We start from the raw sequence: 24,008 nt of genomic DNA, 5'->3' as shown, positions 1-24,008 counted from the left end.
CATATGGAGAAGATCTGGCAGCCATTGCCAGAGACCCAGTTTCCCCATCTGGATTTCATTGAAGTGATCTGGATTTCATCAAGCAACAGGACACTGATCCTAAATGATCCACCAGACACTCCAACGTAGACATGTTTAAAATACATCCTGCCCCAGAAAAATAACTGCCAAAATATGATAAGTTGGAGTTACTCTATGTGCGGTACTTAAAAGTAATAAAACTGCATTTCTTTTTAAGTCCCACAAAAACCATGCAATAGCAAGTTAATGATGGAAATCAATCCCCAAACCCTTTCTTGCACACCTCATTGTGTGACAGCATTGCACCGATTTCCAATCATCTGGGAGAGGATATTCTATTGTGATGAGCTGCACCAGGTGCTAACTATATGGCAGGATTTCGCCTTTGAATCTCAGTGAGGCCCCCCTGAGTCAGAAAGGGCAAGGGAAGGGCTAGGGGCATGTTTATTGTTAACAAGTCATTATTGTCCACGTAAGTTTGCAAAGCAGTGTGATTGCAGTGAAAGAGAGATTTTAAAGGGCAAGAAGAAATATGATTAGGAAATGAAAAGCAGAGATACCTGCCGATATTTTACCCTACATGAACTAAGGTGTGCTCTGGGTAAACTGTGAATTCTTCGAGGCTTAGTGAGAGAGTAGAGACAAGTGTGGAGAACATCAGCATGGGCAGGAAGTCCATGGACTGTCGGTGCAACTACAGCTTGGAATGGCTCCAGCTCTCCCCTTTCCCCAAGGGCATCACTAGCCAGGGTCTGCAAAGGCCAAATAGCTCTTTGGCTTCCAATCTGATTTTTTTTGCGTAAGAAATCAGAGAAGTTGGTTTCGATTTTAATAATATATTCTTCCAGCCTCTATATAACAGAAAGGCACTTGTGTTTCTGCCCCCTCTTAAAGTGAATTTTGTGTTTGGTGAAAGGTAATAGATTGGCAGCACTGGAAAATGAATTACTGTATTCCCAGAACAGGTATAACCAGGCAGTGACACTATGAAATTTCTCTCTGCCTTTGGGGACCATTAGAGTATTACTCAGGAAGTCACTGCTATGGTGTGCTGTGCTGAACTCCACAGAATCCTAACGGACTTTAAGAATTAACATAGCACTCAAAGGGCCTGACTTAAAGCCATTCATTTATTCATTCAGCATTATGCAGTGCTTACTACGTGCCTGATGCTGGGAGAAGACATTCACAAATGTTGTATCATTTAATCTCCACAATAACATATGAGAGGGAGAATATCATTCTTGGTTTATAGAGAAGGAAAACAAGGCTCAAAAGCAAAGTGATCTGCACATGTCACCACACACACACTGGAGCCAGGCTCTTCTGACTCCGTGCCAGTCTTCTCCCTGAACTAGGTACTGTGGAGTTTGCAAAGCAGGCTGAGGAGATATATGCTCAAACAATATGACACAAATCCGAATGTAATTTGCACCATGGGCACTCCTGGTGGTTACAGAGCAGTGAAATGTCCTATCCCAGAACACATAGTGAGCTATTAGCACAGCAAGCCTTAGGATTCATATTCTTTCCATTGTCTTCCAGACCTGCCTCTCTGCCCAGCCCACCACCTGCCCAGATAATATCTACCCTGCTTGCTGGGGGGGCGGGTGGGGGTGGGGGTGTCTAGCCTTTCAGAATGAAAAAAGCCTTAAAGCCATGGGACTCAGTGATGACACCATTGGATTCCAATTGGAATTTGTATACTAATTCTAGCTCTGACAAGTCACTCTGGGCCACTGGCATGGTCCTCTAATTCTGTATGACTCACTCACTCTTGTGTGAGTGAATGAGAATGGTTTACTTCCAAGAAGTACAGCAAGAGATAAGTAATAATACACTAAAAATAGTGTACATCCCTTCCTGTTGCCAAGGTGAAATATAATTAATGAGAGAATTACGTATACTACAAGGCCAGCATAGAAAGAAATGCCAATTAGAATCTATGTTTTTATGTAATGGGCTCAGCAATGAGAGGAAAAGAAAAATCCCTTTAAAGTGCTACAGAACTACGTCATAAAAATTAAAAGAAAATAAAAAGAGAGGACAGGTTGTGGGTTGGTTGGTGAATTTGGAGAGTTTAAGATTTGGTTTTTATTTTATAGGTTTGGATGTTTTAGATGTCTGGGAAACCAGTACAGCTTGCCTGATGCTAAAAGCAGAGAAAAAAAACAACATAGGAAATTAAATGCCTTAAATGTGTCCAAGAGGCACCCGTGGCCCCCCAAAGAAATGACACATCATCCTCACTGCAGGGAGCCCCACTCCAATTCCTGCCTCCCACAACTATTTGTAATAGATCTGAAATCACTGAGGCATTCGCCATATGCTGAGTCCCCTGACAGCTTGAGTCTTTGCAGAATGAGTCAGCAGTACCTGAGTTGAGATAGGATTGCAAAAGTATAGAAAACACACAGAGAAGAAAAGTTGACCGGCCTCACATTTGGGACTGATGAGCGATTCTTTGGGTCTCTCACACAGCCCTCTTCTGAATCCCACCAAATGCAGTGACTTTAGTATTTATATCTTAGAGAGGAGCTTTGCTGCTGGCAAGAACGTCTCTCAGGCTGACTGTGGGGGCTCAAAGCATTAGTACTCTCCCTCTGCGGCTGGCTAAACAGTTTGTCAACTTTTAAGTTTCTTGTTTTTATATCTAGTGAGGGAGTGCCTAGAGCAGTGGTTCTCAGTCTTCCTAATGCTGTAACCCCTTAATACAGTTAATTCCTCGTTTGTGGTGACCCCCAAACAGAAAAATATTTTCGTTGCTGCTTTATAACTGTAATTTTGCCATAGTTATGAACTGATATCTGATATGCAGGATATCTGATTTGCAACCCCGTAAAAGGGTTCCTTGACTCCCAGAGGGGTTGCGACCCACAGGTTGAAAAACACTGCTCTAGAGTGTTACTAGTGCTTGTTAGAAAACATGGGAGATGCTTGCCTTGCAGAGCTGAGATATAAGCAAAAGTCAGGAAATGGGACCCGCTGGCAGCCTGTCTCTCTCACGGGCCTGGCTAGGCAGACAAGTTAGGGTTACTGTGCCCTATCACCAGCTGTGATCATGACTGTAACACTGTCAGTCTGGCATCCCATTACCTGGAAGTGAGAACTTTAGTTTCATAATTCCCTAACAAACCAATAATAAACACATGCTCTCCACTCCCCTGACACCACCACCACGTGCTGGAGGGAAAATGGCGCCAGGGAATAATGTCAAGGGTGCAGAGCAGAAGCTATGGGTGAACGCCTCAGAGGTTTGGGGGCTTTTCTTTTACCTCCAAGTACTTTGCCTGTCATCACCCCTAGCTTTTCTTCTCCTCAGGCTCAAACATCCTCCCCCAAATCAAGACCTGCTGAAGTTTCTGTGCCTGCTTCTCCTCATTTGCATAGCCCCCTCTGAAAACCAGACTGAAGGCTGGGGGATCAGGTTTCTCATCCAGAAAACTGCATTTCAAATGAATGTCTTGTGTGTTTATAAGGAGGTTACTAATGTAGTGTAATGAGATGCCTGTCTTCCCCCTCCCTTCTGGGGAAGAGATTTTATACTTTCATAAAAACTTAAAATTAATGATATCAGGGCAGGGAGTAGCAGTGTTAAGGCTGTTAGGGAAGGTTTCCCAAAAGCAATCTGGGGTGGCATTTCATTCATGTACTCATTTAATGACTATTTATTGAATGTCTACTATGTCTAAAGTATTGATTCTACGTTCAAGGAAGTTAGGGAAATTTTTAAAATGTTAGATAGAGATTGATTTTCATATTCACACACACTTGAATAAAACAAAACATGGGAAGTTGCAAGAACCATAAAATTTAGGATGCTATAGGCATTCAGAGGAGATAAATACTTCAGAAAAAGGCTTAATTAAGGAGGTAACATTTGATCTGGGTTCTAAAGGGTACCTAATTACTACATCTTTAGAAAGTGTGCAAATGTCTATGCATATTTATAAAATCTGGGTCAAGTTTGAATATACAGAAATTGCCGGGAAGGATAATTGTGTAGAAAGGGAACAGTGAGACCAGGGTTGGAGAGGAGCAGTGGTTCAGCCTGGCTGGACTGTAAAGTGGGTGAGAGGCAGAAGTCCCAAAGACTGGAAAAGTGGGGGGGGGGGACTATGCGGCATGGCAGAGCTCAAACTCTTAGCTATAAAAATTTGTACCGTATCCTGTCAGCACTAGGAAAACCAGTGAAGGCTTTGAAAACTGAGGAAATAAGAAAATCAGAGTTTGCTTGAGAAAATCAGTACTTAAAAGTACTACTCTGCAGTGGCCCTGCTTGTGGGTGACAACCTAGGTGACATAGCTGGTGCCTGACCTGCCACATCATGTAGTTCAGAAAGTCATAGAAGCAGGTAAATTGTAATAATTGAAAGGTCCAACTCGGGTGACAGGCTGCAGTTCTGACACTTAATAAATGTGTGATACTCTGTAGACGTCTGAACCCTGTGCTGCAGTTTTCTCATCTAGAAAATAAATTTCATGACACATCTGCCTTATATTTTTATGAGATCTAAAACGTGTTAATACATATAAAGTTCATAGAACAGTACTGTATCCTTCCTGGGTAAAGTCCTCAAAAACTATTAGCTCCTAGTATTTTTTCCATTTATGGAGGAGATGGGATTTAAAGAATGACTGTGGCTATAACGTAGACATGGAAAAAGGTAGTGTTTAGCCACAAGGCGACGTGACAAAAGGCCTACTTATATGAAGACGCACAGTGAGTGAGGTAAGCAGTTTGCCTGTGGGGTGACACATCACAGGTCAAGGGGTTATTGAGTAATAGGATTTTAAAAGCAAGCCAGAGGTAGATCAGGAGGGACTTGGAATCATAACCTAAAGTAGAGGAACACTGAAGGATTTGGGATAAGGCAAGTGACTTGATTGAAACTTTTCCTAAGGAAAATTAGCTTATTAGTAGTTTGTGTGAAGGATTAAACATGAAAGAGAGTTGAGGCAGGGCAAATAGTGGAAGCTATTGGTGGATCCACTGTAGCTCGTGAGGCTAGATTCAGTGTGTGATGAGAGACAGACAGACAGACAGACACAGACAGACACATGTTAGTGATGACTAGCAGGAGAGGAACACAGAGGAGGACTCAGGCTTCATCAGTTTGTACATGAGGGACTGAAGGTGTGCCCATCATTAATACATAAAGAACTGCAAGAAATAAGATAACAGGTTCAGCATGGTCCAATGGAGCTGTAAATCACAGCTCCTCTGAACAAACTGAGAGGCTGGTCCCAAAATTTATATACAAATCCAACCAGGAATGGTCCAGACAGTCTTGAAAATAAAGGACAAAACGTGGGAAACCAATACTTTCTAATATTCAAACTTAACTATAAAGTGATAGTAATCTAGGAGCATTATGGACACTTAAGGACAGATGCATAGGTGATAGAACTGAGCTCAGAGATGAAGAATAAGGCACATTTACAGTCATGTGATTTTCTGTAGCAGGGGCCAAGATCACTGAGTGGGACAACTGGACGGCACTATGTAAAACAATGAAGTTAGATCTTTGCATCACACCATGTTAAAAAAAAAAGTTGGCTTAGATCCAATATAAAAGTGTAAATGCTAAATACTATTAAACTCTTTGAATAAAACATAGATTATGACATTGGGTTAAGCAATTGTTTCTTAGATGTCACATGAAAAACATAAGCAATAACAGCAAAAATGGGTAAAACAGATTTTGTCAAAAGTTAAATTTTTTTTCTTTTTCTTTCTGAGATTATAATATATTTAAAATAATGCTTCCTTCCCGTCCCTCCCTACAAGCCTCCTAATATACCTCCCCTTGGTCTCTTTCAAATTCACAGCTTCTTTTTTATTAATTGTTATTACATACATGTGTGTCCATGTATATACATATATTCCTAAATTTAACCTGCTCAGTCTGTATAATTTAGTACAATGTATGTTTTCAGGGCAATTTTGTACTTGAAGTGACACTATTAAAAACATGCACAGAGAGCTGGGTAGTGGTGGCGCACGCCTTTAATCCTAGCACTTGGGAGGCAGAGGCAGGAGGATTTCTTGAGTTTGAGACCAGCCTGGTCTACAGAGTGAGTTCAAGGACAACCCGGACTACACAGAGAAACCCTGTCTCAGGAAAAAAAACAAAAAAACAAGACAGAAAATAAGTGCTGACAAGAATGTAGAGATATTTGAACACTCAAACACTGCTGGTGGAAATGTACAGTGATGCAGCCACTATGGGGGGAAAAACCCTGGGATTTCTCAGATGCTTAAACATACAGTTATCACATAGCCTTGTAGACACACACACACGTCCAACATAATTAAAAATGTGTCCACATAAAAACTTGTACCTATCTATTCCCCAGTAGCATTATTCATATTAAGCAGAGAGAAGAAACTATCCAAATATTTATCAATTTATGAATAGACAAGCACACAATGAAATATTTGTTAAAAGAAAGGAATGAAGAGCTAGATGTGATATTGCATGCTTGTAATCTCAGCACTTGGGAGGTAAAGGTAGGGCCACGAGATGTTTCAGGCCATCCCTAGCTACATAGTAAGTTTTAGTCCAACCTGAGCTACACAAGACCCTATGTCAATAATACTCCACAAAGAGAAAAATATAATACTAGTTCATGTGATGACACAGATGAACCTTGAAAACTTAAGTGAAAGAATACAGATACCAAAGAACACATATTTTACACCTCTACTTACATAAGGACAAAACTAGATAAATCTATAAAAATTGAAAGTAGATCAATGCTTTCAAGGATTTGTGGTTTAGAACATGGTAGAATGAGTAGTAACTATTCGTGGTCACAAAGCTTCATCCGAGCATGATGAGAAAGTTCTAAAATCCTTTGTAGTTAATGACTACATAATTCTGTGGCTACGTTAAGAAAAAAACCAGCATCATACACTTTAGATGGAGGACTTGTATGATATGTATCAATTGTTTTAAATATACTTTATGTGCATATTACATATACACAAATTGTGTGTGTGTGTGTGTGTGTGTGTGTCTGTGTGTGTCTGTGTGTGTCTGTGTAGGCTAGTGGTCACCCTCTGGTGTCTCGTGAACCCTTGTGTTTTTCGCAGCAGGTTCTCAATGAACTTGAAGCTTTTCAATTAAGATAGGCTAGCTGGCCAGCAGCTCCAGGGATCCCCCTGTTTCTGCCTCCCCAGGCCTGGATTACAAGAACATGCTCCCACACCCCACTTTTTTTACTAGTTCTGGGGATCTAAGTCAGGTTCTCGTTCTTGTGCTGCAAGCATCTCACTGCTTAAACTGTTTCCTTAGCCCCTGTTTTAATATATTTTGAACAAAATCTGTTCCTGAAACAGAACATGCTCTTAATCAACTGGAGATCTTTGAGTAGAAACAGCTGCCAGTTGATTTAAGGTTTCACAGGCTAACAGAGAAAAAGACATGGCTAGGTGGCCCAGTCTCAGTCAGTTCTCTTCCCTGCAGGAAGTATAGGGGACCCTAACATGGATGAAACTTTGGCAACATTGGCAAGGAGGAAGGAACACAGGCCATTAATCACCCAAAGAAAGTCTATCCTTTGAGGGGCAGAGATGGGAGATGAGAGAAAGATTTCATGAGTGGTCTGTAGCCCTTAAAGCAACAGGAAAATGACTCCAGACCCTTAGAGAAGATAGCATTGTGAAGAAAGAATTAAGTGGAGGACATTCCCAGGTAGAGACAAGAAGTAGAGGAATGTACTCGTTACACAGAACCTCAACTCGTCAGTTATCTCAATAAGAGGCAGACAAGGATTGAGCTTAAATGATTCATTTCAAATTAGGAGGAAGTGGAGTTAATGCAGGGCCCTCGTTTAACAAACCTTTATACTTGATATTTTGGGTGGTGTGGTGGTTTTGTTTTGAGACAGGGCCTTCCTACATGGCTCTGACTGAGCTGGTGTTTCTTATGAACTCGGGCTGGCCCTCACACTGGCTTGGCAATCCCTGCCTCTGCCTCCCAAGTGCTAGGATTACAAGTGAACACTACCACATCCATCTTGTGTTTGAGTTTTTAGAAATAAGATCACAAATGCCCTTTCATTCTATTTTTTGCTGTTGAGGCAGGCTCTTGCCATGTAGCCTAGACTGCCCTCACACTCACTCTCCTGCCTCAGCCGCCTGAATACTGAGAGTTTTATTAGAACAGATGATAAATACAATTTTTTTTTCAATCAGAAGTGAAATAAAGGGTTGCCAAATTCCAGAAACTAGATGGTCTTTATCAATCTATAAATGTTTATGGATTTGATGATCAGAGTTGTAAATACAAATTATAGTGAAACAATTCTTTGGAATTATTAGCTACTGCAGGAGAAGAGATCAGAAAATGTGGATAGCGTGGCTTAATCAAAGGCCTTATGTTGGCAAGTCAAAACTGACCATTTGTTAAGAATGCTTGTCCTAGTTTCTGAAATCAACCATAGTCTCAGAAAGAAAACAGGTGGGTTGGTGGTTTGAAAACAAGTGATCAAGCAATCAGTTGTAACATGAACAAAGAGCAAGTTCAATAAGGACATGGGAAGACAGAAAAACTGTAGCAGGCAAAGAAGTTTCAGAGTTCAGGGTCTTAGATGTGAAGTGGTCCCAAGTGTTTGCTTATCAAGTCGTGCTTAGGAATAACTAATATGGAATGTAGGCAGACACTGTGGTTGAAACCAGAAAGACAGTAATGTCAGAAAATTTCTCCTTGGAGAAAAGTGAGGTGGTTTTTTGTTTGTGTTTATTTGTTTGTTTGTTTGTTTAATTCTGGAAACCCATTGCCAACCGTGTACATTGCATAGAGTAGGCATTCAATTAACATTTATTGGTGGATGGGTAGAGGGGTGGGTGGGTGGATCAGTGGATGAACAAACATTATAGCACTTAATACTGTTTTGTACTTCCCTATCTTCTACTCCCTGCTGAACCATCAACAGTATCAGGTCTTTGCCTCTGGATTCTCCCCTCACCCCTTTTTGAGACAGGGTCTCAAAGTTGTGGCTAATCTGCTAATTCACTAATAACCCAGGCTGGTCTAAAATATTGGGCAATCCTCTTGCTGCAATTCCTATGGACTAGTATTATAAGAATGTGTTACCATCCCTAATATAGGGAATAATAGATACTTAACTCTGGGATTAAGTGAATGAACAAATACTGAACCACAGAGAATAACAACAAAGAAAGAGAGAAGAAATTAGTATTTGGTTAATATAAACAAATGATGTTGACTTCAAAGTGGAGCTAGGAAGCCAGGCCTGGTGGCACAGGCATATACTTTCAGCACTCAGGAAGTTAAAACAGGAGGTCTCCGTGAGTTCTAGACTAGCCAGGGCTACATAGTGAGACCATGTCTCAAAAAACAAACAAACGAAAAAAAAAAAAAACCAAAAAAAACAGAACAAGTAAATTATAATAAACAAGGAGAGGAAGAGGGGTATGAGCTTGGAAATGGTCATTGCTCCAAAAATACCCCCCATTTGCAGTCACTGATCTCTAACAAGCTGCCCACCCTTCCCAAGGTTTTCCATATTTCCCTGGCCCTGTGTCATTCTCACATTGTCCTTGTGCCTAGAAAGCTTCAGCGTCTCCTGTGCTAGCCTCTCCGCTTCCAGGCTTTATGATTTTGGTCCTTACATGTGACATCAACAAGCAGAGCTCTTAAGTATATTTTTTTTTTAGCAAGATCAGTACTTACAGATCTCCAGAGGCTCCCATTTGACTGTCAAAACAAATGAAAATCTGAGTACTTTTCCATGTCCACCAGCTTTCTATAAACCGAGGTTTAGTCGGTGTACAAAATGCCTTACCTTTTTCAAAGCTTCTGATTCCTGTTTTTTCTACCCATCCAGAGCCTGTTCACCAGAACTCCCTGAAGACTCATTTTCCCTACAGCTCTAATGAAGACAACTGTTCCAGAAACACCTCCCTTCCTTTCCTTCCTCTCTCCTAATTACCAGTCATGAGCATTATAGGTATCTTCTTTTCTTGGGTATCCCTTCATGTTGCTCTATTAATTTTGTCATGGAAGTTCTTCTCAAGTCCCTGTCTTTCTTGTGTTGGTGGCCTCTAGATGGTTATCCCTGATCAGCCTTCAGCATATTCCACACTAGAGTTCACTTATCTCTTAAGATGAAATGTTAATTGTGTCCCCCACACACAAACAGCAAACACATTGCACATGGACATGCCCACATATAATGTTTGAGATGTTTCACACACTTTACATAAAAACCCAAAGTCATTTATTTCTGTCTGTATACATGTCCTCTTACTGCTTCTAGCCTGCATGTCACATGCACTTCCTTCTCCAAAGCTCCTCTGCTCTTGGTAACTTCCATAAGCATCCCTGCCCTTAGCTCCCCTAACCTTACTGCACAAACCTTCAACTGTCTCTTTTTCTCCTATGCTTTTTGTTTTGTTCTGTTTAAACATTTCTAGGGATTAAATTCAGGTCTTACGCTTGCTAGTGTCTATGCTTTTAAAGTAACACTTTAAATTGTTATGAATTTATTAATGTTACTGGGTGGGGCACATGTGTAACAGAGTTGGTTCTTTTCTTTTCCTGGGGTCATTGGGCTTGGTGGCAAATATCTTTACCACCTAGTAAAGCTAGTTCAGTGGCTTTAGCAAAACTTTATTTCAAAATAACCACATGTTCACAGGAGGTTGCAAAGGGAAGTCCTGTGTACTTCATTCCGATTCCACCAGTTATGCATATATTCACTTATTTGTGTCTATGTAATTTTATCATATCTGTAGCCTCACATGACAATTACAATCAAAATTCAGAACTTTACCACCACATATAGGGTGTTGGGCTACTCCTATAACTGTCACAGCCATCTATAACTCTTAGCAATGACTAATTAATGTCTTCCTTTAGTAGATAAGATTTTACAATGTTATATGAATAGAATCACACAGTATTATTCTTTTTTAGATTGGCCTCGGGTACCCAGCATACCTTCCTTGTAATGCACTCAAATTCTTTGTGTATAGTAACAGTTTGTTTCTTCATATTGATGTAAAGTAGTCCACTGCTGTGCCTGCTGGTTTTTTAACCATTTACCTATTAAAGTGCATTTGGATTTTTTCCAGTTGAAGCTATTATATGTAAAGATGCTACACACATTCATGTGCAAGTTTCTACATGACAATAAGTCTTAACTCTCTGGAATAAATCACCCAAGAGTGCAATTGCTAGCTCATATGGCAAGTCTATTTTTAGTTTTGTCAGGAACTGCTAAATTATTTTCCAGAGTGGCTATACCATTTTACATTCCCACTAACGAGATACGTGTGATCCAGTCTCCGCATCTTCACCAGGAATTATTATCACTGTTTGCTCCTAGACATCTTGAGAATTGGCTCATATATGGTGCATCTCATCTTTCAGGACCTAAAGAGCCTCCATAGTCTCTGTAGGGCCATTTCTAACCTCACCTGGACCAGCTCACTTCTCTCTCCCTTGTGCCATATTTAATACTTCATTTATCATTGTGGTTTAGTTATTTATTCTCAGAGTTTGTGCATTCCCCTCTGTTCTGAACTATGTGATAACACAGGGCATGCCAAATTCCTCTTGGTTCCTGGAGCATCTGATCCAATTCCATTCTGAGCACATAGTGGGTGCTCAGTAAGTATGTGCTAAGTGAGAAAAGGAAATGAATGGAAAGAATGGTAGTCTCCCTCCCCCTTCTGCGACAAAGCTTTTTAAAATAGACATCACGCCTTCGTCTGTGTTTCCCAGCAGCAGTTAATAGGGTGCTCTGTTTGTGTAGATGCTCAATAAATGTCGCCTAAACTGTTCAGGTGGCTTATCTTTCCTCTGCACCCATGAGATAAGCACATGAAAGAGAGAATAGACCTAGGAATCCTTGCATTGAGGATCATATGTCATAAATTTTGTAATATTCTTATAATCTCTACAATCACTCAGCATTCATCTGTGTGATGAGAAATCAAAACAAAATAGTTCTTTAAGTCAGAGAACGCCTCAGTGACCATCACTTCATAGCCTGGTTACATATGAATTGGGAAGGGCAGTGTTTTATAGCCCTGAATTCTTTTTGCCATCTCAAAAGGATCTGGGATTTTTCTGTTTTTCTGCACTGGTGTAATTTGACATGTTGATTATGAGAGGGTCATTAACTTCAACATTTTTGATCACTTTTTGACTCTGTATTTTCTCAACTCTGAAGTCTGTTAATTTGCACTTGTTTATATGTCTCTGTAAGAGTTACTCTGGCCCTTGAGGACTGGGATATGTTTTGTCTGGAAAGTAGATTGTAAGCCCCTTGAGAGCAAGGACCTTATAATTCCTAGGAATGTATTCTGGACATTGTCAGTGTTCAATTAATGACAGTATTGGAAGCCTGACTAAAGTTACCTGTCACATTGACGTTTCCCTTTTCATCTGTAAGGCATCATGCCCTCTGCAAATAGCTGTTCGGCTGATATGATAGCATTGATTCTACTCAAAATTACACTACTGCCCACTGCAACTTGTTCTTTTGGGTACTTTGAAATTATGATCAGTTGATACTGCTCTCCTCATAATACCATGCTTACATATGCACTGGGGAGGACTCTATTTCAGAACCCTCAAGTCCTCTACATAATGAAAAGTAAGCTGATACCATCTCGGCTTTCAAGGCTTGCCTCTCTTGCCCCCACTCCAAGTATGATTGCTATCTAAAATTATCAGAAGGAAACCTTCATAACTATTCAATGTATATGTTTTATTTCTCTTAATTCTAAAATGGAATAAATGTGTATACTATGCCCCCTGGCTATGAAAGGTAAACAGATATGAATTTTTCAGTGAAGTCTAGGTTGTAAAATGAAAAGGACGAAATTGGTTCATTGGTGATGGTGAAAGTAGGGGAATTGTTACCATAAGTCAGGTTTATAAAAGGATGATGCACATACAGCCTGGCCCTCCATGTAAAGTGGACAGTTTGATGTGATGGACAGGTTACATTTCAATTACTGGATAATTCAACTATCCCTCCAACATACCCTACTACTTCTGCAAACCCCTAACCAAAGCTGATCTTTTTCTGATAATTCATGCCCTTCCTCTTTCCTACAGTGTACTAAAAGAGGTGTACCAGGCCTTCAATCCAAAGGCAGTGGTTTTACAGCTGGGAGCAGATACTATTGCCGGAGATCCAATGTGTTCCTTTAATATGACACCAGTGGGGATCGGCAAGTGTCTGAAGTATGTCCTGCAGTGGCAGCTGGCAACTCTGATTCTAGGAGGAGGTGAGTACAGAGGAAAGTCACCAAGAGAATTTATAAATCCTCCTCCATACGTTCTTGACATAGAAAATAAGTTGAATTGCCTGGATTGGCTAGTACTAACCTGCCCGTGGCCCAGAAGCCGAAGTCTATGTATGAACTGGCTCACCTCCCCAGTTCAGCATAGACAAGTGCTCTGACTCATCCCTAGTTGGCTTGAAATGTGCTTTGACACCTAGGCACCGGAAAGTTTGTTTCCACTCTGAAATAAAGGTTCAAAGTAAAGCAATTTCTTAGCATCCCTAAGTTCAAACATGAGTTCAAACCTAAGCACTGAATAAAAAAGAAGAATTTTTCTCAGGTTATATATAATAAAGGATGTCAACCCCAAAAGACTGTGGGTGTCTTCTGTCGGAATAGTCATTACTTTGGTCCTTACCATCCTGTTTTAGAAATGTAGCAATGAAATTCTAGCTCTCCTCATCCAGGAATAGTAAACACATGAATTAATTGAATAGGTAAGCTGAATTTAAGAGTTACTCATTTCCCCCAAAGCATGATTTTGTTATAAGGAAGCAGACTTGAGAGATCCACAGTCTCTTGGGCATTCTTGCTTCCCTCATACTGACATTTACATTATTTAACTAACAGAATGCTAGGTCTATTTGGAAGAAGCATTTATATGTTTGGAATCTTACTGAACCTCAGCCACCTTTATAGGTGCCTTGCTTAGGATCTTCTGTTTCCCTACCAGCCACAGTCTTTATTTCACTGGATCAGTAGTAAACTGGTGTGTTATAATATGGTAAAGTGGGTTGAGATTAAAATGCATATACGCGTCACCAGGCATGGTGGCACATGCCTATAATTCCAGCACATGGGAAACAGAATCAAGAGGATCGATAGGGCTACCGTTGGCTACACAAGACCCTGTCTCAAAAATGAACAAAAGTGCATATACGGAGGCTAGAGAGATGGCTCAGTGGTTATGCCCATGCCTCTCTTGGCAAAGGACCCAGGTTCAGTGCCCAGCCCCCACTTGGGGGGGCCTCATAACCCTCTGTAGCTCCAGTTCCAGGGCATCTAATGCCTTCTTCTGGCCTCTGTAAGCACCTGGCATATATGTGGTATACATAGATACATGGAGGCAGAATACTTATACACATAAAATTTTTGTAAAATATTTAAATGCATATATGATAAACAAGCTACTTGTTTGATGGTGGGTTTTTTTTTTTATCACCCTTTTGTAAAACCCAGGTCCAGGTAAATTCTGGGAAGGGCCTTATATAAGCAAGTGAGTATACAGCACAAATACACCAGCCTAGTCCTTTGACATCCTCAAACCCCAGCGGGATCAAAATTAAAACTGCTTACAAGAGACAATCTCTTATGAACAGCTGGCATGAAATTTATTAATTTCATCTCCATAAAAAGATGAAATTGATAACCATTGTGTGGCATATTACTTTCCTTAACAACACTAAGGATGGTCCGGCTAAGGGGGAGACTTTTACAACAGACATCTGTGAGAATTTAACTTTTGCCTTCTCCTAAAGAGCCTATTAGCATTAGCTCAAGCCCTTTTGCTTTTTTAACCTAAGCTTGACCCTTGAATATGTGTGTATAACTCTTCTTATGCAATATGTGCATTTCTGAAAATGCCTATACATAAGTGTACATTTTTCAAGGCAAACAATATTATGTGTATACAAGAGATAGCATAATCCTTAATCAAAACCTATAGTGATTCTTTTTTAAAGTACATAAGTATGCCAAATAAGTCTGTCTTACAGACTAATTTCCCATGCTAGGGATGTTTAAAATAATATCCAAAGTGGATAGCTGAAATCCTCTGCTCTTATTAACATATAGACAATTAGTAGAGATAGGTACATTTTTAAGCTTCCCACTGAGGCCTGAAAGACACACAAGAAACCCTAGCCTCCCTGACCTTTCAAATGGGTAATGGTATGTTCCAGTTTATATATGTTAACACAGTGTAACAGTGAATAGTATCTATTGCTCTTAAAATCGAATCATTTTGGAGGATAATGTATATGGTCACCCTACCTAAAATAGAGCTGATTTTATTTCCTTTGGTCTGCTCTGAGGTTAGAAAATTATTCCATTTTACCCTTATACTCTTGGAATTTAGCTAAAGGCCAATGTTCTAATACTTGCATGGCAAAGCACATCCATTCAGCACAAAAATATGCTGATTATTAACCAGTGTAATATGGCTGCTGGGTGACTGTGACAGGACCTGACGAGATGGGTCAGAGTGTCAATCATCAGTCCCTTCCTTGGCTCACTCTCTTTGATCTCTGCCACTAGGCTTGCGTTTTGTGGTGAAAAGGAATGCTGATATTAAAAGAAGGAAGTCTGTTTCTGTCAGCACTTTACTTTTCTTTTTCCTGGATGCCTTTAGGACTAGATCTGCCAATAGCTTTAAAATACAAATCGCAGCCAACAGTCACTTTATAGAATTGTTGCAAAATTCATCTGAAAAACCATCACATTGGGTGGGTCACCTCCAGACATCTGGGTTCCAGGGTTCTCAGTCTCACTAATGTCTCCTGGTGAAACTAAGGTGCTTGCCTTCTTCTGGTGAATATTTACTGGAAGATGAGAGCCTCTTTAAACTGTGTTGCCCTTGAAATTTTAAGTCCCACTGTGTGCACAATCTGACTGGTCCTGTGAAGTCTACCTACTGGGTGGTTTACAAATATCATTAAGGGATGCTTGATTAGGACTCTGCAAGTTGGACTTGTCGTTTTAGCCCTTTTATTAAAACACTTTTCTCTCCTTCCTTACCCACCCCCCTTCCCTCTCCTGTTGTTTTGTGTACTTTCCTAACTTCACAATTCTTGGTGGAGACAGGAGGCTATAACCTTGCCAACACGGCTCGTTGCTGGACATACTTGACCGGGGTCATCCTAGGGAAAACACTATCCTCTGAGATCCCAGATCATGAGGTAAGTAAGGCTCTGAAAAGTCCTCTCTTCTTTAAGGGGAAGAGCTGAGTCATTCCACCTAATCAAAATCACGTCTTCACCACTCAATACCGTTTTGTTGAGAGACACTTCAATAACAATAACACACTGTTTTGGCAGAATAGTGGACTCTTGTTCCAAAATAGCCAAGACCTTCTGCCTTTTTTTTTTTAACAAAAGCTCTCAAAGGCCAACCAACTTTAATTTCTCAATTAATTACAGAGACTGTGGGAAGGGGTCACCTGTTCACACAAAGAACTCTTTGGAATATGTACATGTTTACAGCCCCTAATTTCAAAAGGGAAAGGACTAGTTTTTAAATATCTAAGCGAGGTTTTGGGTTGTTTGTAGGGGTGCCATAGGTGAGATGAGATGCATATTCTTTGGTACTCATTCGGGTCTCTCAATTGTCTTTGCCTAATGTAAAGTTCAGGAACCATAATCACTAAGAAAGTCAGGTCTGTTGAGTTTCCAGCAATTAGGGGTACAGAGATCAGGGCTGGACCATCCAAACTGAAATATGTCATTTGAACCCTTGCCATTTTTTTCTGGTCATATGAGATGGCCTTAACAAAGCAGAAATGTCTATTTTAGTTTTCCCAAAAACAAGTAATAGAAGCTGTCTGGGGTCTGTGAGTGTGTTGATAATCACAAATTCAAAGGTGTACCATACCTATTCCCACCTACTCCCTCCCCCAAGCAGGGAGTACTATTATCACAGATGAAGATACAGCCACAGACCTTAGACTGTGTGACCTAAAATAACAAAGCAGTCCATGAAGCCTCACCTTCTCCAGCTATTTCCCAAAGATGAGGGCTAGTGCTTTGCTTGTAATGTTATGATTTCTGCCAAATGTATTGCTGTATACTTGAGAGCATTATGCTTTTTGAAGTCCCTATTTTTTTTAAATTAGAAGTAACTTAAACTAATTTGCTTCCAATTTTCTTCAAACCATAGGTGAAGTATAATATGTAACTCAAATAAACCACTCAATATGTCTAAAATACAAATAGAAGGCACGGTATAATTTCAGACAATTTGCCAGTGTCAGGGTTAATGGAAGCCTCTTTTCTTGACTTGACTTACCTTTATTCAGTATTTGGAAGCTTAATGAAATATAAAGGTAAGTGCTGTGAACAAATGTAATTGCTGTTATTGCTGTGGGAATATCTCAGATTGCATTGTAATTTAGAGCGCTGGGACGCCAAAAACTGATCAAGTTATGTCAGAAAGCAGACGTAAGCTGTAGTATTCTGAATTGAGAGTGAGTGTTATGTTCCTCAGAAGCAAAAGCAAATCTAATGATTCATCTGTATTAAAAGAGTGATAAAATTTTAATAAACACGAATATTGCCTCTGGTACCTGGAGAAGCTATGCGGGTGAACAGATGTAGGTTTGGCCTTATAGATTGAGATGCTCTGTCCTTATATGGACTCGTTCTACAAGATTAAATGAGATGTAATGCATGTCAAGTGCCTGAGACACAGTCCGTGGCACCTAATAGACAGTTCAGAAATGCAAGTTCTTCTTCCCTTTTGTGTGTTCCACACTTCTCATACCCAGATGTTTATGACTCTGTCATTCATATATTTGTCCAAACCCTTTGTGAATCCCATCTGTCATATTCTTTGGGTATAAGAGATATGAGTCATCCAAGAAGGCACAAAAAGGAAAATTGAAATGACAGTCTTCAGGTACAATGAGATATTAGTTTAATGAAAATTGCCGAAAATAGACCACACAGCATGAAGGCCTATATAGGTTTTGTGTCACAATGCACAGTTGCACACAAATATCCGATCTGCAATCAGATCATCAAGTGGAGATAAAAACAATGTTTTCTGTGTTTCCATTATTTGCTAGGAACTGTAGTACTCTCACTGTCTTAAAAGATACAGAGGGCAGTAAGACCTTGTCCCCTATCTCACGTGGCTGCACAGGGAGATCTTGAGTCGGGAGCTGTGCTGATACTGATAATGGCATACAGAGTTGGAGTTGTAAGACCAGGCAGCCATATTCATTCATTTCATATTCATTCATTCTCTCTCTCTCTCTCTCTCTCTCTCTCTCTCTCACACACACACACACACACACACACACACACACACACACACACACCTATAATGCCAGCAGCCTAGCTACTAAAGAAGGAGGACTGTGAGTTTGAGGCCAGCTTTGGCTGCATAGCAAGTTCCAGGCCAGCCCGGATCATTTAGGAGACTTTGTCTAAGAAAAAAAAAAAAAATGGCTGGTGCTGGAGAGATGGCTTCATGGTTGAGAGTACTGATTTCTCTTGGAGACAAACCAAGTTCAATTCCCAGACACCCATGCGGTGGCTTAAAACCATCTGTAACACCAGTTCCAGGAGATCTAATACCTTTCTTCTTGCCTCCATGGGTAACAGGCATGTCAATAGTACATTGACATACATGCAAGCAAAATACCAGTACATAGTTGTTGGTTTTTTCAAAGTAATTAGGAGATAGTTGGAACAGTGGCTATGGAGATGTGCATCAACTGTGAAGGGAATACAAAGGAGGGCCCAAAATTCCCTGCCCTCCGGGAGCCAAAGGAGGACTTGAGAAATACAGTCAGCACAGTCACAAGGTCAGGCTATCGCAACAGTCAGCTATGACCAGCTGACCTCCTCCTATCTCTGCTCTCATTCTTGGACTTTGTTCTTCCGTCTCCTAGGATAATAATCATCTCTCTCCAAATGCTCTTTTCCCAATCCTGTGCTGACTTCCTAGGTCTAGCTACAATCCCCGTGTTTTTCAAAACTGTTTAGCCTAAATGTTGAGCTATTTCTTTATTCCTTTATTCATTTAACAACTATTCGTGTGGCTCCTACTACCTGCCAGGACATTTTCAGATCTGGATTCAATTATACAAATAAGGTATGCCCAGTGTCCTCAAAAATACTGCTCTCTAATTAAGGCAACAAAGCATTGTGTTCTAATCCAGGACAAGTGGGGAACAACGTTGGGAACTCTTTCAACAGAACACTGAACTAAGCTCTGAGTAATGAGTGGTGCATAGCTGTATTCCTAATACTCAACAGACTGAGGCAGGAGGATCACAAGTTCAAAGACAGCTCGAGTTATCTACATAGCAAGTTCCAAACCAAACCAATGAGACCCTGAAATTTTGAAGTGGATATTCAAAGATTGAGAGTTTGCCAAGTGATGAAGAGAAAGGGACTATGTGTTTACTATAGAATGTATAACATAATAAGAACCCTTGGAACTTTAGTGGTAATTGTGACCAAATACAAAAAACCTTAAATGCTGAGTTCATGAGCCTGAAAAAATATAAACTTGGTTTTTAGAAAGCTAATTTGAAGCTAGAGAAATACTTCAGTGGTTTTAAAAGCACGGGCTACTCTTAGAGGAGATGTAGGTTTGGTTCCCAGCACCCACATGGTAGCTCACAACTGCCTATAACTCTAGTTCCAGGGAATATGACACCCTCTTCTAACCTTTTCAGGTACCAGTCATGCGTGTGGTGTACATACAGTACATACATGCAGGCAAAAACAAACATACACACATAAGATGAACAAATCTAATATTTTTAATTAAGAAAGCTTATTTGCTAGAAAATAAAAATAGCTTGCTAAGGGAATAAACTTGTAAAAGTTATACAACTAAGTTAAAATGTTCAGGATCCCATTGGTTTGGAACTTGGCTATGTGAGCAGTAGTAGTACAGATTTGAGTTTGTCAGTTTTGTTTTGAGGGTTAGGGTTGTGGGTTTTTTTTTTTTTTTTGAGACTTTTATAACAACTGTATATAAATAATGAGATTTCTTGGGGATATAACAGGAATCTAAAAACAATTCATTTGTTACAGTTATACCTTCTACACACATAGTGTGAAGATACCTTTACAGGCTATTTTAATTTTTTTTTATAAAAGAATGTTAAGGTGTAGTTATTACCACTTCTTGTATAAGATTAACACTAAACTATTTTAGATTTTACAACATTTAGGTTTTCAGATAAAAGGTACCATTTGTCTGGTCACCTGTGATTGGGTGCCTATTTTAGCTCTCTGTGTTTAGCACTCACCCAGCTGGCATTCCTTCATTGAATAAACAACTAAGCAAGCAAGTATATAAGTATGTGTCAGAATTTGCATAGAGAGGTTTCTCTTTTTAAGATTGGAGAAATGGAAATAGAGTCTTTCCAAGAACACAGGTCAATCCTAGTACCAAGTTTCTATCCTTTGCAAGAAACACCATGTATACAAGCCATGAGAAATCAATGTATCCCAAGGAAAATTCCCCATTGCCATGCAGGGAAGCTATCTGAGAAGGCAAGCCCAGCACGGATTCTAGAAGCATTTAGGGGTGGTGGCTCTTTGTGCACAGCCTCATGAGATACAAAACAGTGATGGCATAAAGCCAGTAATCAGGGAGTTGATGTCAGCCTATGAATTGGAAAGCCAAGTTGGACAGACAGTCATGGAGTAAAGAGAGAATTGGAGCATGCATGTATGATTGGGCCCTGACACTCTACCATGAGGAAAAAGCTCAAACATGACATGAACCCATTAAAAAAATCCATTGTTAAGTAATACTATTACATGGAAAATAGTCTGCAATGTAGCGTTACTATTTAAATCCCATGATCTATGTTTGACTCAAGCAGTTTTATGTACAGGTTGAACATTTATAATCTAAAAATCTAAAATCTGATATAACTTTTGAGCCCCAGATGAACACACATAATCATTGGGTTTATTAACAAAAAAAAAAAACAAACTGTACTTCACCAGACTTAAAAAGATTGAGAAACATCATCATTCATATTAAGAAATATACATAGCCATTAAAATAAATTAAATTTATTTATATACAAATTGATAATAATATAAAAGTCTTTAGATAAAACCCACTGAATTTATATTATTTTATTTATGAATAATAAGGTCCTAATCTGTTCTCTTAACCCATTTACTTATATAGTCTTAAATTTCTAATTTTAATTTAAACTGTACAATCATCAGACCTTACACAAATTTTCTTCAATTTATTTTTAAATATTGCATGGTGCTGATTTTTTGTACATGGAACACCCTAAGTAATGTCCAATAGTTTATTGTATAGAATATAGATCTTAAGTAGAATATTGATCTTGAGTAATGTAACCTTGCTCCTTGCTTTTCTTGTAGGTACTTAGCATGTTCCATGTACATGAGCAAGTCATCTGTGAATTTAGAATTTTAAGTCGGGTAGATAATTTTTATGTCTTTTACTTCCTTTTCTTGTCTTATTGCACTGGTTGTAACTGTGGGTTAAGACCACCAGTACAGTGTTGTGTGGAAGAACTAAGTGAACATCTTTATCTTTGCTTATTCCTAGTCAAAGGGGCAAAGCACTTAATTTTTCCCCATAGAGTGTGATGTCAGCCATAGTGGTCCCCCCCCCCCAAGGCAGATTCTTTATTGAGAAAAGAAAGTTCTCTATTTCTAATTAAAGGTGTTTTTCCCACAAATGAATGAAGAATTTTGTTAAATGCTTTTTCTTCATCGACTAAAATCACCACCTAGCATCCATTATTCAGTTAGAACTTTACATGTACAATCGCTGCATTTCTCAGATAAGACCCAGGTGCTCATGATGGGTTATCTTGTTTATTTCTTTTGCTGAAACTTAGTCAAAGGTTTTTGTGTCTTGATGAGGATGGTCAGCTGTTGTTTTCTTGCAGTGTATTTATCTGGTTTTGATAACAGGATGATGGTTATCTTATAAACATTACTTGAAAAGTTTTGATTTTTGATGCTTTGTGGCTACTAACATTAATGATCATCTCTTGATTTCATATTGGTAATTTGTCTCTCAAGAAATATATTCTTTTACTCACTATTATTGTTTTAAATGTCTACTACTACTGCTGCTGCTGCTGCTGTTGCTGCTGCTGCTGCTACTTTAACTTAAGGACTATCAAGTTCCCTGAAGTGTGGTCTTTCTTTTTTATTTTGTGTAAGTGTATGTTTGTGTGTGTACCACAGAGATCCTACTGTCTCTGCCTCCCCAACACTGTATCATCAGTACATAACAGCTTTTATATGTGTACTGGAGACCAACCATAGGTCGTCACACATGCCTGGCAAGCAATTTATCAACTGAATCGTCCACCAGCCCCTGCTTTTGTATATGTGTGACAAAGCTACACATAGCCTGGGTAACCTAGAACTTGTTCTGTAGCTAAGGATGACCTTGAATTCCTGACTGTCCTCCTCCCCCACCTCCAGAATAATGGAATTTAAGGGTACATCAGACCTGTAGCTTTTGCTTTTTCTAAGATGTAGCTTTTGATTTGATTGGCTTCTTTTGTTATTTTCTCCTTTGTGCCTTCTTTTGTTGGTTTGTTGTTGTTGTTGTTGTTTTTATTCAAGATTCTTACAATAGAAACGTAGCTTATTAGGCCAAGAAAGATGGTGTGTGCCTTTAATCCCAACACTTGGGAGGCAGGGCAAGTAGACCTCTGTGAGTTTGAAGCCAGACTAGTCTACACAGCAAGTTTCAGGCCAGGCTACGCAGTTAGAACCTGCCTCAAAACAAAACAAAACTTAGCTCATTGATTTTTTAATGTTCTTTTTTTTTCTAATAGGAACATTTTGAACTATAGATTTCTATGTAAGCACCAAATTAACTAGTCACAATTTTTATACGTTTGTTTTTTAAATTTTTTTCTCCTTTGACATACGGCTTATTTTAGAATGTAGATGCTTTCTTTTAAATGGACTGTCAGATATTTAAGAGCCTTTTCATATATTTTTAAAAATTATTTATTATTATTTTTGAGATTATAATATAATTACATCACTCTTCCCCTTCCCTTTCCTCCCTCCAAATATACCCCTCTCTGTTTTCTTTTAAATTCATGGCCTCTCATCGTTAGTGGTTGTTACATGCATGTATGTATATACATATATATTTCTGGTTACATGGCTATAACCTGCTCAGTCTGTATAATGCTACTTGTGTATATGCTTTCAGGGCTGAGCATTTGGTATTGGAGAACCGATTCATGTGCTCTTCCCTGGGGAAGACTATTTCTCCTACTCTTAGCATTCCTTAGTTGACTGTAGCTTTTTGTGTAGGGTTGAGGCCTTGTGGACTTTCCACCATCATTCCAATGTCAGCATATCTGTTTTGTCCTTGTTTAGCTCATGTTTGGGAAGTTGTGTTGGTGAGACTTTATTGTTACAGCCTCGGCTATTACTAGGAGACAATAGGCTCACAGAAAACCCCCATCCTCTGGCTCTTACAATCTGGAGTTTCAGTGGTTGGGAGCCATCGTGTGTGTGTGTGCTGTGAACTATCCCAGGTCCTCTACAAGAGCAACAAGTGCTGTTAGTCTCTTTGCCATCTCTCTAAAGCCCCTATTTTTATTTTTATTTAATTTTGTTGTTACCAGAGAACATACTGTGCATCATTTCAGTTCTTTTATGCTTATTGACAATTTTTATGGGCAACATATAATTTATCTTAGAAAATGCTTAATATATACTCTATAAAGAATATGTGGTCTACTGTTCTTGAATAACATTCCCGTCATTATCAACTACATCAGACTGCAAGTGTGGTCTAGATCTTGTATATCATACTAAATTTTCTATTGCTTGTTCTGTCGGTTGCTAAGAGCTAACATTTCCAACCATGATGTTAAATTTTGCTGTTTTTAAGTTCTATCAATCTGGGCTTTTCATATACTTTTGAAAGATTGTTA

The 24,008-nt window shown here is 39.4% G+C and overlaps 1 protein-coding gene across 2 annotated transcripts in view; it reads left to right on the top strand.

Annotated features, from left to right (window-relative positions):
• Positions 1–24,008, top strand: part of Hdac8 (histone deacetylase 8) — a 249,831-nt gene that overhangs the window by 88,430 nt on the left and 137,393 nt on the right. The window contains exons 8-9 of one of the 2 annotated variants that reach the window (XR_003835670.1): positions 9,880–10,002; positions 13,125–13,208. Coding sequence is in view for 1 of the 2 variants with exons in the window: in XM_021153064.2 (XP_021008723.1) it covers positions 13,125–13,297; positions 16,157–16,251 (268 nt within the window). In the remaining variant the exon portion in view is untranslated. Of the gene's footprint in view, positions 1–9,879; positions 10,003–13,124; positions 13,298–16,156; positions 16,252–24,008 lie in introns of those variants that run through there. The other variant, XM_021153064.2, reaches the window with a different exon arrangement.

This window comes from Mus caroli, chromosome X (assembly GCF_900094665.2).
Source record: "Mus caroli chromosome X, CAROLI_EIJ_v1.1, whole genome shotgun sequence".
NCBI classification, from domain to species: Eukaryota; Metazoa; Chordata; class Mammalia; order Rodentia; family Muridae; genus Mus; species Mus caroli.
The sequence above is the reverse complement of the archived record's forward strand: the minus strand, read 5'-3'. Positions and strand labels throughout refer to the sequence as shown.